This window comes from Cupressus sempervirens, chromosome 10, assembly GCF_028749045.1.
Source record: "Cupressus sempervirens isolate cs-2001-9-10 chromosome 10, ASM2874904v1, whole genome shotgun sequence".
NCBI classification, from domain to species: Eukaryota; Viridiplantae; Streptophyta; class Pinopsida; order Cupressales; family Cupressaceae; genus Cupressus; species Cupressus sempervirens.
In genome coordinates, this window is record NC_143127.1 from 853,242,139 (window position 1) to 853,257,650 (window position 15,512).

The window sequence follows — 15,512 nt, forward strand, 5'->3', positions numbered from 1 at the left end:
TCCACCCAAGAAAGCAACTTCCTCCTACACTATAGCAATACCATAAGATCTCACATACAAATCTCCAATAGTAATCTTGTCCTCGAGAGAGTCAAAAGTATCAGTGGTAACAACTACATCAACTCTCTCTACAATAACTATAATAACTACTCTAGGAGTGTTAACCTACCAAAGCTCAGTGCCACTAAGTCCATCGTCAAAACTATAGATAGGACTAGTAGGTGCTATACTAAATATAGGTACATTTTCATCAAGGACATCTATTGAGGAAAACTCAAGCTTCCTTCCCTACAACCTCAATGTTGGCCTTCTAAAAGAAGAAACCATATACCTAGTCGCCCTTTCAATTGTCTTTGGATTTGGCAAGCTCTCCATCAATCTTTGTTGATGAATTTTAAGTCTCTTCATACTCTCTTGTAAAGCATTCAACTTCATGTTAACTTGGTCATTACTCCACTAACCTCTAAAAACTGTTAGTCCTCCTCTGTTTGTCCATGGCTAGAAAATGTTAGAGTACTACTCACTCCAAATGCAACAAAAAATCTGATACTAATATAAATTTTCTACCCCATAGGATGGCAAGAAACCACTCTAATACCAATGTAATAACCCCAACCATTTATAAATTTGTGAAACACCAAATCCTTCACAAATTCAATTGTTTGAAATTTTGTCAAATACTTTGCAAGAAAACTCTAATACCAATGTAATATCCCTTGCCCAAACTAACTACTTTTAGCTCAAGGAATATTATCTAACACTTGTATGTTGCCTTTCTCTTTTTTGATTTTTTGTGCTTCAGATTGTTTGATATAGTTTTAATGATGCTAAGAAATTCAGTACGTTCACAAATGATATTACAATACCTCTTACAATGAACTAACATGCAAGTGCAGTTCTTTTTAGTATTTTCAATGCATATACATGGAAACTAGATATGGAATGCATGCCTATAGGCAACCAAAGTTTTGACAAACAATTGGCATAAAACTATTATGCTGATCATATATGTTGTTAGATGGACATTTCATCAAACAAACGGTATGCAACATATATCTCCTTTATTAAATTCATTCTCATGTGTAATGTTGCTATGAATTCTCCAAGACAAATGGGCTTACAATAATGACTACAACGGTGCCAAATCTGATTCTAAGTTATCAATTACAACAACAAAATTATATGCCTAAGATTACAAATGCTAACTACGAATAGTTGCAAGAGGAACCTAATAATAATGGTGCCCATGGATGGAGATGAAAGTTGCAATTAGAATTAAGCATAAATATTGTAGCGTGGGTACTCTAGCATGGCATTGTTCATGCATACTATAGCAGCCAACAATAAATGTATTCTCCAATTTAAGCACAAATAGAACTCTAGAATGAAGCTCTCCTTAATGCCAAATTCAATGGATATTTCACCATCTTAAATGGTTGAAACACTAAAGAATTAGCACTCTCCACTAACTAACTGAAATTAGAAACCCTTAGTTTCTTCTCCCAAGTTTATATCAAATGCAATTGACAATAATCGAATGCCTGAAAATGAAGCTCCTACCTCTATTTATTCTTTTCCTTCACCCTTCTAGAAGGAAATAAAATATTATTTAATTTCACTCTCTAGAAGCTTCCCCCTTTCCAATAGAATAATTAGTTGTGCTTCTAGAAACTTAAATTAATTGAATATAAAGTCACCTTTAGATTTATTTATTTATTTATTTTAATTTAATTTATATTTCTCCTTATTTCTCCACTTAGCCTTAGGAGAATGAAAAGCTAAGAACTCCATTGAGGATCTAAAAAGATGGGGAACATTACATAAACACCAATCTCATTAAAAATTGTACAACTTCCTACTCTCATATCCTTTCTTAACTTTGTCACTTCTTCTTTAAAAGGTTTTTTTTCAAAAACTAAACTTATATTATATTTCTTCACCTGCCTTAATTCTTGTTGTAAATTATCTATCTCTAGAATTAAGTTTGCATTCTCCTTTAACATTGGTGTACCTTGCTTACCCATTATAATTAATCCACAAATAATAAATTTTTGAGTTTCCAACATTTTATTCACCTATTAATTAAGCCAACATATGAACAACCAACCTTCCCTTCTCTTCAACAATCTTTTACCAATCAATTTTTATTCTCCTTTAGGAAGAAACTTGAAAAAAAAAACAATGTATTCCACCACCCATCGTGGCTTTCCAATCACCCAAAAATTTCTTTGTTGCCAAGTATTCTTAACTACTTTCTTAATTTTGTTCTTTGGCACCATATCTCCATGCTTGTCTTCTTTCCCCCACTCAAGGAGCTACTACCTATGTCTTGATACCATCTAATGTGAAGAAATGTTATCGGTTGTTAGGATATATAGGGACAAAAAAAATGCCCCTAAATAACTTGCGTCCCTTATTTGTGTCTATTTTGAAGTTTTAAAATAGGTTTTAGGCTTTTTTGAAATAGGTTTATCTCCTAATTATAAATTCCTCCTTGTGGGAAAATGAGCCCCAATTAGCCCTAGACTGTTTTCCTCTTGCAATTTTCTCTCAACCTTTCCAAAACAAATAAAAAATAAACATATAATTAGATACATATCTTGACTCTCTATAACATACATTTATAGGTAGGATTGTTTTGGAATGTATATTCTAAATCTTTGCTATGCCCTATTTTTAGGCTTAAGAAACTAGCACTTTTACAAAGGAAGTACAAGAAATACTTAATCCAACCTACAAAACCTTGCACACTATTGAGTTTTGGTCTCAATTAGAGGTTTTTATAATCAAATTTAGTCAATGTCTTTATTTAATATGAAATCCCAAAAACCCTCTTCACATTTGCTGTAAAATGAGGGTTTCTTCATTCAACTTATCACAATGACTTGTGGGATCAATTGGTTAAATCTATAGTAGATCCTTTATGTCCTAAAACTTCTCCAACCATAAAAAATGAAGTTTCCTTCAACCAAATCATCTATTGCTACAAGCTAACCTGAAGATTCCTTTACCTGTCTTCAAAAATTCCATGGGGCACCCCTACAATCTTTAGTTTTCTTGCATATTAAAGGTTAGAATGGTATAATAAATGTATGTGAGGATCATTTCCTTGAGAATAAATGTTCCATTGAAGAAATGGATTCCAAAATTTAAGCTTCTATTGAAACTCGTTAATGAAATATATAATTTCCTTAAGGCCAGTTAGAGTACAACAACAAATAAACTAAAAAAGGAATCAACCAAGCATTCAAGGAATTTCAATAGGTCTATATCAAAGTTCTCCAACCATTAAGATGCCAAAATCAATAAGAAATGAAAGAAAATATAGGGGAAACCTTTGTTTTTATTGCAAAAATCCAAAATCAGGTTGCATAGTCACATGTGCATTCATATATCTAATATTTCCATATGTATAGAGGCTTAAATAGTTGTCATTTAACTTCTTCAACCAAATCTTGGAGGTTAGAAGTTGTTAAAATGCATAATAAGCACAAAATAGAATTTCCCTCCTAAATCAAGGTAAGTTTTACAATTCAAAATTTTGAATTTGTAACTTACAATTTATTGACTATTTGGAACTTCCAACCTATCAAACCTTAATAAATAACTTTATATTATTATTCTAGGTCCTCTAAACTACTTTAGATCCCTTCTAGACCTATATATCTCATTATATTCTCATTTTAATACTAGGGTTCTAATAGCCATTATATTCCCATTTTAGTACTAGGATTGTTATTAGAACCCTTCGGATGATTTGTCTTTACATTGAAATTATTATATTCAAGGCCATAATTAGCTATAGGACTCTCCAATTGACCTTGTGACTTCCGTACTATATCCAATCCTCCTCGAAGCTTCATTACTTTTATATCATGGCTCATTCAAAGTCTTACTAAGATTCATTTTTATGTCACAACAATATTCTAACAGCCACAAATTTATCTTAGAACATAAAAGAACCCAAATATTATATATATAAACCGAGTAAAGAGTATAAAATGAGAATTTGAAAAATTATATATAGCATCTGAATCTTCTCATGATAATCTATAAATATAAATGAATCTTCCAGCTATACCTGTGCATAATAGATCAAACATTCACCCGGGTAAATGATTACTTCTTTCATAAAACCTCTTGTTCTGATTCTGTTACCAGCTGCCCTCGGAAGCTTCTATTCAGTTGTAGGAATTAGTTTGGTTGGTTACTATCATATCAGTTCTTTATCTTCGCTTGAAGCTTTGCATATATATTCATGTTACTCCGATCATATCTAATTAAGGAGGTTTCAAAGCTAATATACTACCGAGGACGTTTAGAGAAGATAGAAAAGATGCAGGTATTCGTGAAGACTCTCACAGGAAAAACGATCACCCTTGAGGTAGACAGCAGCGATACCATCGAGCATGTCAAGGCAAAAGTTAAAGTGGTGTTATTAATTGTACGAGATTGAGTGTTTCTATATTTCCTTTCTTTTAATGATTAAGAACTTATTTTTAACATTTTGAAGTTGGTTTTTCTATATAGTCTCTGTGTCAGAGTTAAGGAATTTCATCTCTCTCAGAATTATTAACGTTATCATTAGTATGTTTTTTTTTGGGTTTTTTATTAATTTCTTTTGGAAGATGGGTTTGGATTGTAATAACTGACTTTTATATATATATATATATATATATATATATATATATAGATATATATATATATATTGATTATTTTTATTTTAGAGGTTGATTATGAGTTGGGAATGTAATTGACTGTGTTGTTCCAGGAGGACGTCCCAGCAGATCATCAGTGGTTGATATTTGGTGGGAAGAAAATGGAAGAAGGACGAACTCTTGCTGATTATAACATCCAGAATGAATCAACTCTCTATTTTATGTTTGGGTTAAGGGGAGGCCTTTCCGTGAAGGTGAAAACCCTAACTGGAAAAGAGGTTGACTTTAATATTGAACCCACTGATAGCGTCCAACGGATCAAAGAGATGGTCGAGGAAAAGGAGGGAATACCACCACTGCAGCAAAGGTATAAAGTTTTGTTGAGATAAGTGAATCTTTATTAGAAGTTTGAATTTCATGGTATTTTATAGAATGGAAATAGGCAAGACATATCGTAAGGTGTTGAAACAATAAAATACTATTTGTTGATCTCCATGATGCATATTGTTCTGCAGGCTCATATATGCGGGAAGACAAATGAATGATGATGCTAAACTGGAACAATATGGTATTGAGGGAGGCTGTGTTCTACACCTTGTACTTGCTTTGCGCGGTGGCTGTTATTAAATTTGTTTAGAAATATGCACCAGTGGTAGCTGACATTCTTCTTTCTACAGCTTTAATGGCGATTTCATGTGTGCCTTATTTGTTGAAAGGGAACAAAAATATTATTAATAAAGCAACAAAATATTAATAAAGCATTCATATTATTTTGGTTCATGATTATTTTTCCTGTTAACATTCTTAAATTTACATTTTTTATATCTTGATAGTTGATTTTTGTTAAGAATTGAAACACAAAAGAATACTAAATGATTTACATCTTATTGAACAATCTAGGCTTATAAATAGCCTTTACAATCTAAACTGAATGAGAGCACGTTGACAGCTAATCAACGTGATAAGTGCAACAAGAAATGCTAAACAAGTTCCCTAAAGACTAGGGCTTATTCAAACTAAAAGCAAAACCTAAACAGAACCTCTATACTAGAAACCTAAACAAAACTCCTATACCAGAAACCTAAACAAAACTCCTATACCAAAAACCTAAATAGAACTCCTAATAGAAACCTAAACTTTCTCTTCATTCCCTCCCTTAAACTAGTTCCCAACTACAACTAGTTTAAATCAGGAACTTGGCAAACTCCCAACTGACTTCGAGACCTTTGAAATGCATCCAATGTGAGGGGCTTTGTCATCATGTTTGCCAATTGATCTTGTGTTCTACAATAAAGCAACTATACTGCTCCTTCTTGTGTGAGATCATGAAGAAAATGCAAGCGCACATCTATGTGCTTGCTTCGACCATGTAACATAGGGTTCTTTGATAGTTTAATTGTGGAACTATTGTCACAAAAGATTGTAGGACACTTACTTTCCTCTAGACTCAGCTTCTCAAGTATCCTCTTCATCTAAATAGCTTGACTAGCACAAGCAACTGCAACTACAAATTCTGCTTCAGTGATTGACAGTGTGACTATAGGTTGTTTTCTTGAGGACCAAGCAACAGCCCCAGAACCAAACATGAAGACATAGCCTAATGTGCTTTTCCTATCTTCTACATCTCCTACATAGTCGCTATCTACATAACCAACTAGACCTTCACACCCTCCCTTCTTGTAAAAAACTCCAAGTCCAGTGGTTCCCTTCAAGTACCTTAGTATTCTCTTGGCTCCCAACAAGTGTAACTCGGTTGGTTTAGCCATGTACTTACTAATCAAGCTTACTACAAACATCAAGTCTAGCCTAGTAGCTGTTAAGTACATGAGGCAACCCACCATTTGCTTAAAAAAAGTCTCATCAACACCAACCCCATTCTCATCTTTAGAAAGTTTACAACCTCTAACAATGGGATTATGGACCGAATTGCTATTCTCCATCCTGAACCTCTTCAACACCTCCAAAGCATATTTTCTCTAGCAAATGTAAATTCCATCCGACCTCTGCAACACTTCTATCCCAAGAAAAAACCTCATTCTTCCCAAATCAGTCGTATCAAACTCCCTCAACATAGAATTCTTAAATTCAGCCAACATAAAATCATCATTGCCAGTAAATATTAAATCATCTACATATAAACTGAAAATGAGAATCTTACCTCCCTTATTTTCTTTAATGAACAAAGTATCTTCACTATAACACTTCTCGAATCCTTCACTTATGAAGTGTGATTCAATATGACTGAACCAAGCTCATGGAGCTTGTTTCAGTCCATAGAGGGCTTTCTTTAACTTGTATACTTTGTGAGGATTGTTCTTCAGCTCATATCCCTTAGGGCACTTCACGTATACTTCTTCATTGAGTTCCCCATGTAGGAAGGCAGATTTTACATCAAGTTGATAGAGATTCCATCCTTTTTGAGCTGCTAGAGCCACAATCATTCTTACTGTATCCATTCTTGCAACTGGTGCAAACACCTCTGTATATTCTATCCCTTGTTGTTGCACATACCCCTTGGCCACCAAATGAGCCTTGAACTTGTCCACTTCTCCATTCTCCTTGAGTTTGGTCTTATAGACCCACTTCACCCCAATCTTCTTTGCACTTGTAGGTAGATCAGTGAGTTCCCATGTGTTGTTTCTTTTTATAGCCTTTATCTCCATGTCCATGGCTGTCCTCCAGTTGTCATGCTTCACTGCCTCCTCAAAATGTACTAGATCTGTTGAAGAAAATAGGGCCAAATCAGCACTATCTTCTTCCACTAAAAGACCTTCCCCACTTCATAATCTCTCATCCACCCCGGGGGCCTTCTAGCTCTTCCTCCATCAAAATTGAATGATACTTCTTCATTCCCATCAGTTTGCGAACTACCAACTGGTTCCTCAATGAATTCTTTTTCTTCTTAACTCTATGTACCATCATTCTTAGCATCCACTTCCTTAGTATCTTCTTTTATCATCCCATTCCAGATTAACCATTATTTTTTCTTCATAACTCCTATCCTAGTTCCAAGACTTGTCTTCCTCAAACACTACATCCCTACTAATTACAATCTTCTTTGCAACTGGATCATGGAGTCTATATGCCTTAGACTCTTCACTTACTCCCAATAACACATAGGCGAAGCTCTTTGCATCTAGCTTTGTCCTTCTCACATCAAGAATATGCACATATGCCATGCATCCGAAAACCCTAAAATGGTCAACTGAGGGTTTACTTCCACTCCAAGCTTCCTCAGGTGTTTGATTCTTTACAACCAATGTAGGACTCTGATTTAGAACATATGTTGTCCAGTTTACCGCCTCTGGCCAGAAGTTCTTAGGAATCCTCATTTCAAACAACATTCATTGAACCATGTTCATCATTGTTCAGTTTTTCCTTTTAGCTACTCCATTCTGTTGTGGAATATATGTTGCAGTTAATTGTCTCTTGATGCCATGCTCTGAGCAAAACTCATTGAATTCGGATGATGTGAACTCTCCTCCTCAATCTGTTCTCAAACATTTTATATACCCTCGTATTTATTTCTCAACATGACTCTTAAAGCTTTTGAATATGCTTAATGATTTAGATTTTTCTACTAAAAAATAAGTCCATTGTTTTCTAGTAAAGTCATCAATAAAGCATATAATGTACCTTTTCTTACTATTGGAGATGGGAGAGATTGGCCCACAAATGTCTGTATGAAAAAGCTAAAGCTTATCTGTGGCCCTCTAATTTCTCTTCTTTGGGATTGAATCCCTGTGTTGCTTCCCAATCATACAGTTACCACACATTGTTGATGGATTCTTCAACTGAGGTATCCCATGCACCATCTTCTTGAACTGGAGTATCCTCAATCCTTTGTAACTAAAATGTCCATAGCGACAGTGCCATAAGTGTGCCAAGTCCTGAGTGGAAGTGTAGAGACAGGCTGGCTTTTGAGGCAATGAGTTTGCTAGCAACACAAACATCCGATTTGTTGTCATGTCGGTCTGTATTATGAGCCCTTTCTCTGGATGGTAAATCTTGAGCTTTCCACATTGAATGAAAATTGTCAATCATCTTTCTTGTAGTTGACCAATGCTCAAAAGATTGTTCTTTAGTTCGGGTACAAAAAATACTTCACTAACAACATGTGTAAAGCCACTTACTTCCAATTTCATGTTGCCTTTCCCTAACACAACCATCCTTATGTTATTTCCTAGCTTCACCTTATGCCTAAATTCCTCATTTAGTTCACAAAACAAGCTCTTGTCACCACACATCCAAAGTCATAGAAACAAACGTCTTCCCTTCGAGCATCGTTCATCTCCACATATGACATAAGAAACATCTCTTCTTTTTCTTCTCCTACTTCACCGTAGTTGGCTTCCATATCCCAGCTTGGACACTCAGATTGAAAGTGTCCCATCTTGTGGTACTTATAGCATTCCATTGTGGATTTTTCATAGGACTGGTGGCCTCTCCCTCTTCCTCTGCCTCTATATGTACCTTGACCCCATCCTCTTACACCATACCTATCTTCAAAGGTTATCTTGAGTGCTTGTTCTTCTCCTATATGGCGCTGTAATTTTTGCTCATGGACAATTAGAGAACTCTGTAGTTCATCAATGGAAAGTTGATCGACATCTTTCAATTCCTCGATCGAGAAAATAACATAGTTAAACTTCTCACTCAATGATTTGAGAATCTTCTCAACCACTATGATTTCTTGCATCCACTCTCCATATGTTTGCATCCTATTGGCCATGGACAACACTCTTGAGAAGTACTCGGAGACTCCTTCTCTAGTCTTCATCTCTAGGATTTCAAACTCTCTACAGAGAGCTTGTAGATGTGATCTCTTAACCCTAGCACTCCCTTGAAACTTCTTCTTCATAGACTCCCAAATTTTTTTGGAAGTATCCTTCATGAGAATGGTCTCTAATATCACCCGATCTATGGCCTAAAAGAGATAATTTTTTACTTTCGATTCTTTCAGCTTCAATTCATCTAGCTCCTTTCATAGTGCTTCTATCTATGTCGCTCCATCCTGTGGCTTAGCATAGCCCATCTCTATCAATCCCCAATATTCCTTGGATCATAGAAAGTTCTCCATCAACATGCTCCAATGGTCATAGTGACCATCGAAGCAAGGGATGGCTAGCTGCAAAAATTCCCTTCGGTTGTCATCTTCTTTGCTACTACAAAGAAACCTCAAAGGTTTCTGCTTTGATTTTGTCAAGCCCAGTGGGAGCTCTAATACCAGAATGTTAAGAATTGAAACAAAAAAGAATACTAAATGATTCTGGGAATGACTTACATCTTATTGAACAATCTAGGCTTATAAATAGCCTTTACAATCTAAACTAAATGAGAAAAACAAGAGCATGTTGATAGCACGTTGACAGTTAATCAACGTGATAAGTGCAACAAGAAATGCTAAACAAGTTCCCTAAAGACTAGGGCTTATTCAAACTAAAAACAAAAACTAAATAGAACTCCTAATAGAAACCTAAACTTTCTCTTCAATTTTCATATCTACTTGGCAATGAAGGAAATAATAAATATGAATACCAACATTCATTTTTTAATTAGATAGTACTTGAATATTTAAAATGGAGAGAAATGAATATATGCAGGAGCAAGCTGTTTACCTGTCATGATGTTGTAGTTTGTATTTATAACAAAAGGAATGGGATGTAGCATGTGGTGTGTTGGTCTAAATTTTCACATGACAAAATTCCTTTGTCCAGGTATAAAAATTCAGATTGTATCCATTAATGGTGAATAGGGTTTATAGCTAAGTCATCCTTTTGTTAGCCTTTGAAATTTTTTGTGAAAACCCTACATCTCATTCCATTTAAAATTTTTAGGCACGAATATTTGAAAAATCAACTTGGGAAAATATTATGTTTTTCTTTTATTTTTACGCACCCCTGAGTTACCTTTCCTCTCAAATTCCTCACCGTCTAATCTAAATAGATCTACCATTGTCGTTACCTCACTATAAGAACATGAGCACTTTTTATGTATAGCGAGATAGCGAGTGCCAAAAATTTATAAAATGGGACTGGAAAATGAAGATACAGTGGTCAAAGATTTGTCTTCTAGCCAACTTTTTAGTCACATATACCTTGCAAGTACTATCAAAATAGGAAAAGGGACCTAGTAAAAGTAGTCAGAAGTCAGCACCGGAATGAGGGTCTTTCCAATGCCTTGCTACCTCGCTATCGGCAAAACTAAGCATCTTATCATTAGCAAAGTAGCGAGGTGTCATGAAATCAAAGACACAGTGGCCTCAAAATTTCTCAATAACCATGGTTTGTCCAGGTGGCATAAAAAGCAATAACTACTATTGTTAGAAGTAGTTAGTAAGAGCAATGGTGATTCAATGGGTTATTGTATTTCATAGCGCCAAGTTTTATTAAAGTTACTAGAGCTTGCTACCTTGCTATCAAAAAAATTTGACATCTCATCATTAGTGAAGGAGCAAGGTGCCATGAAATCAACAGCCAGTGGGACCTCAAGTAACATGGATGGGTGACTAGGACTAAAGTAAGGTCATGTTAGGTGCCAGCAGGGTAGAATTTCCTATGTCATCAATACCTAGACCCATGCCCCATTCATAAAGTATATAAGGGATCCTAATCGTCAGATCAAGTTAGAATCAATAGTCCTCACTATCTCGCTATGGAAAGTTGCAAGTTGTTTACTCTATGTAACATAGTGAGTATGGGACCTACCACTCTTCAGGGTACTTGGTGTAGTTTCTCCACCTTTGATTTAGTCTCAGAGAAATAGCCATCACTGTCTCACCATGAAAATTTTCTCGGATGATACCTATAGCGAGGTAGCGAATGAGGGCCCACCACTATTCTTCTAAGTAGTACAGTAATATATCATCCACAAGATCAAGATCAAATCGATGGCTCTTGTTGCTTCGCTATGGCAAGGTGCTTGTTCTTTATGTATAGCGAAGTAGGGAGCTGTTGACATGTGTCCTCATTTGCCAGTGGGTCCAGAAAGAAGTGCCATCAAGGAAGGAGTTGTATACATGGGCAGTTTTCATTGGATTGACTAGCCAACTTGTCAAGTGCAATGCCAAGTTGTCTTTCTCTGTACCCCATGATCATAGGATTTTTAAAGATCGATGGCGTAGATTCAAACATAGAAGGTGGTGCCACTCTATGTATTAATTAGACATGAAAGCTTTGCATGTGAAGAAAAATAGAGTGTAATACAAAAAAATTTATCAGTTTCACCTTATGCGAACAAAGATTTTGAGCTATTCTTGAGCAGAAGCAATTACTGAAGAAGATCGTGTTGAAGTTTGGCAAGATTGTGAAGCAGTTTCTCTCGATAAATTTGCAGAAATACAGAGGAAGAAGGGGACAGAATTCAAGTAAGTAATCCTACTATAATCTTTGTAAGTATCTCAATTATGTAAAGCATAATCAAAGATGCCTCCGAAGAAGGGATTTTCAGGTCAAGTAAATTATTTGGATAGAAATGTACATGATGACTTGCTTGAGTTGTTGCCTGAGTCTATTCTAGAGATTGTATATGAGCAATGTTAGTATGCTAATAGAAACCAAATTTAAATAAAGCTTCTACAAACTAAAAAAAATTCATAAACTTCAAGATAGACTAAGATGAGCTCTCAATTGAGAATATGAGCCATTAATGGGCTCTCTCAATAAGAAGCTCTCTTGTTGAGTAGCTTTGTCTAAATGGATAGGATGTATGCTCAATATGCTTCCAAAGGCTTCAATGGATGATTGTGGATTTTTGGTGTGGATAGATGGCTTTAGTATGGATTTGGCTCTCAAAATAGCATTATAACTTTACTTCATGGATTGTGTTAAAATGGCTTGGGAGAGGATTCCTTAAATAGGCAAAGGGCTTGAGGGATCAAGGGCTAGGATGCAAGGATGGGAAAAAGCTCATAGAGGGCTTAGATTGCATGAGAGGAGAGCACATGGATTGTGCTTCCTTACAACCAATCAGGGAGTGACACATGTCACAAGGTGAGAGGATGGAGGAAAGGGCAAGGATGAGTCAACAAAGGAGGCTCAAGAGATAAAATCTTCATAAACACCCTTCATAAGTGCTTGTAAGAGCAATAAAAGGGCTTGTAAGAGTCATTTATGACCTAGTGGACTTCATAAAGTTTTATGGTTGAAATATTTTGAGGGTGATGAGAGCAATTTTGACTTGGACTTGATTAGGAGGGTTTTAAGCTTGTTTAGGCTTGTGCAAATGATTAGAGGATCGATTAGGATGGTTTAGGATTAGCTTAGGGATAGGCAAGTGGATGGCATTTAATGAGGGTGGGTGAAGGAGGAGATATTTGTTAACTTTGGCTTGGGTTAGTAAGTTTTAACCCATGTTTAGGGAATGTGACAAGGTTAGGAGGGGATTAGGATTAGGTTTAAAGAAATCTTCTAGAAGAGTCTAGATTTTGGATGAGGATAAAGACTTTCTAGAATAGTCTAGAATTTCCTAGGATGAGGATGAAGACTTTCTAGAAGAGTCTAGAACTTCTTAGGATGAGGATAAATTAAATTTTTAGGAAATAAATAAAGTTTTATTTATTTCAAGGGTTTGGGTTGAGGAGATATTTATTAAAACTTTTTTAATAAACATGAGGATTAATATTTAATCTTAATTAAATATTTTGAGTTGGGATTAGGGGTAGGAAATGATGGGATTAGCCTTTAATCAAAATTAAAGAAGGATTAGAAGATTTTGGAAGAGGTTAGTGGTCTTAAGGAAATTGGCCAACTTTTGGGCAAAAAATAAATTTTTTATTTATTTTGGGTTTTTTGGTCAATTTATTAATTAAATAATTAATAAATAAAGAAATAATGTTTAAATAAGATTTAAACATTTTTGGGAGGGATTTATTAATTAAATATTTTTAATTAAGATAAAGGGATTTAATGGCATAAAAATAAATTAATTAATTAAATAATTAATTAATTAATAAATGATGATGTCATCAGGAATTTTTTAGAAAATAAAAATACTTTATTTTCTAAAGGTTTCTTAGGTGTCTACATTTTGCCCCTCTTTGATGTGATGCCGCAAGTGGCATGACATCAAAGATAAGAAAATAAGATGCCCAAGGCTAGAGCAGAAGAGGAGAGAATGGACTGTGAGATGCCCCCTCAAGAAGGCAACGGGGAGAGAAAGTGAGGCTCGATGGCTTCTTGAAAAGTACAAGAATCTGAGATGAGCAAGAAGACTCAGATTTTCTTAAGAGAAGAGGTTTAGTTAGCTCAAACTCTCACTACGGGAGAATGATAAAGGGAGAATCATAGGCACAAGAGGAAGCAAGCTTAAGTTCTCAGGGATTACAGAGGATGAAGGAGCGGAGTGCTATAAAAAGGAATCCAGGATGGGGAGATGGATGAGGGGATTAAATAAGCTGATGCAAAAGGATTTCAAAGAGTCAGATTGGTGGAAGATGGGTTTCAGAGATCCCTAGGACTAGGATTGTGGATCTCGAAAGATGAGGCTTGGTGGATTGATTTGGATCAGTGGATCCCTAAGACTAGGATTGTGGATCCCTAAAGCTAAAGGTGAGGAGTGATTCAAAGAGATACAGATGCATAAGCTGGGGTAGGAGAGATGGATGTTGGATATGGATGGGGGATAATGGAGATGAAAGAAAACCATTGAAGCTTTTTGAGTGGGGGGATACTTCAAAGAGAAGTACCACCATGTAGTTGAGCACTAGATTTGCTATAGGACTGTTGGTTAATTGCCAAGGTTACCAAGAACATCAAGGCCTTTCCACCAACTATCCAGAGGACTGACAAACTGACTCAAAACAAAAATGCAAGGATTGCCCCAGCATCACACATGATTCCTAAAGGAAGCAGCGTGGAACCGACACTAGGTAACCCACAAGCAGAAAAGAAAAAAAATACAAAAGACATGATCAAGACCTTATGCTCTGATTGGCCCATTCATAGTATACCATGATATGGAAGATCGTGGAAACCTTGAGGAGGGAACAAGGAGATTGCTTGGAAAAGATATTTCAAGACCCAATAGGGAAGAGTCCAAATCAAAAGAAAGCGAAAATCCAAAAGAGAACCGTTTGCCAATGAGATGGGTAGGACGAGGTACTAACGGACCAAGATTAGACATGAGGAAAGCTATATCCTGCAAGGACCTATTGGAGAGCACCTAAGCTGGTGGATTTGGATGAGTGATGCATCTGGCAAGCTGAACTAAGAAAGATAACACTTTGGTGACAAGAAATCTAGCTAAAGGATGCATTGGAATAGCTAACCAAGATGTGCGATGGGTGCAAGATGTTGACCAAGGACAAACTGACATGAACACTGGATAGATACAATGGTACTAAGCTAAAGAGGATGTACAAGCTGACAGACCAAGATATTTACAAGCAGGCTAATCAAGATATGGTACAAGCTAACGGACCAAGATAGTTACAAGCAGGCAAAAGCTCAGGATGATAGGATAGCGGGATGGTTCGATGTTGTGCAAGATGCGAAAGCTAAGGGTGGGGTGATAGCGAAAGATGTGGATTTGGCAGGATGCATCCAATGATGATGAGAGATTTTGTGACCAAGGATAGCTAGAGGAGCAGGATGAGATGGCTGGATAGGATGGTAGATAGCTAGGATTATGATGGATATAAAGAGATGACATTGGGTTTGCATGAGGATAGCCTAGAGCTAGATACCAATGACAAGGGAGGATGGACAAGACAAGATCTCCAAGGAATATAGTGCCCACAATCAGAAGATAACATGCGGAAGGAGGTCTTATGATGGATGTGATAGGATTGAAGCTAGGATGGAAAAAGCTGAAGGGGCTAGGGAGATGGATGATAGATGAGATGATTGGCTGAAG

At 36.0% G+C, this 15,512-nt stretch overlaps 1 protein-coding gene and 1 pseudogene across 5 annotated transcripts in view; one reads left to right on the forward strand and one right to left on the reverse strand.

The window, feature by feature from the left end:
• LOC149536689 (ubiquitin-NEDD8-like protein RUB2) overlaps positions 1 to 5,285 on the forward strand; it is a 231,204-nt gene extending 225,919 nt beyond the window's left edge. For all 5 annotated transcript variants that reach the window (XM_089803011.1, XM_089803009.1, XM_089803010.1 and 2 more), the window contains 3 exons: positions 4,337 to 4,429; positions 4,772 to 5,025; positions 5,174 to 5,285. In XM_089803011.1, the coding sequence (XP_089659137.1) occupies positions 4,337 to 4,429; positions 4,772 to 5,025; positions 5,174 to 5,285 (459 nt within the window). The remainder of the gene's footprint in view (positions 1 to 4,336; positions 4,430 to 4,771; positions 5,026 to 5,173) is intronic.
• Positions 5,286 to 6,130: 845 nt separating this feature from the next.
• On the reverse strand, positions 6,131 to 6,598 carry LOC149536690 (secreted RxLR effector protein 161 pseudogene; annotated as a pseudogene).
• Positions 6,599 to 15,512: the final 8,914 nt, after the last annotated feature.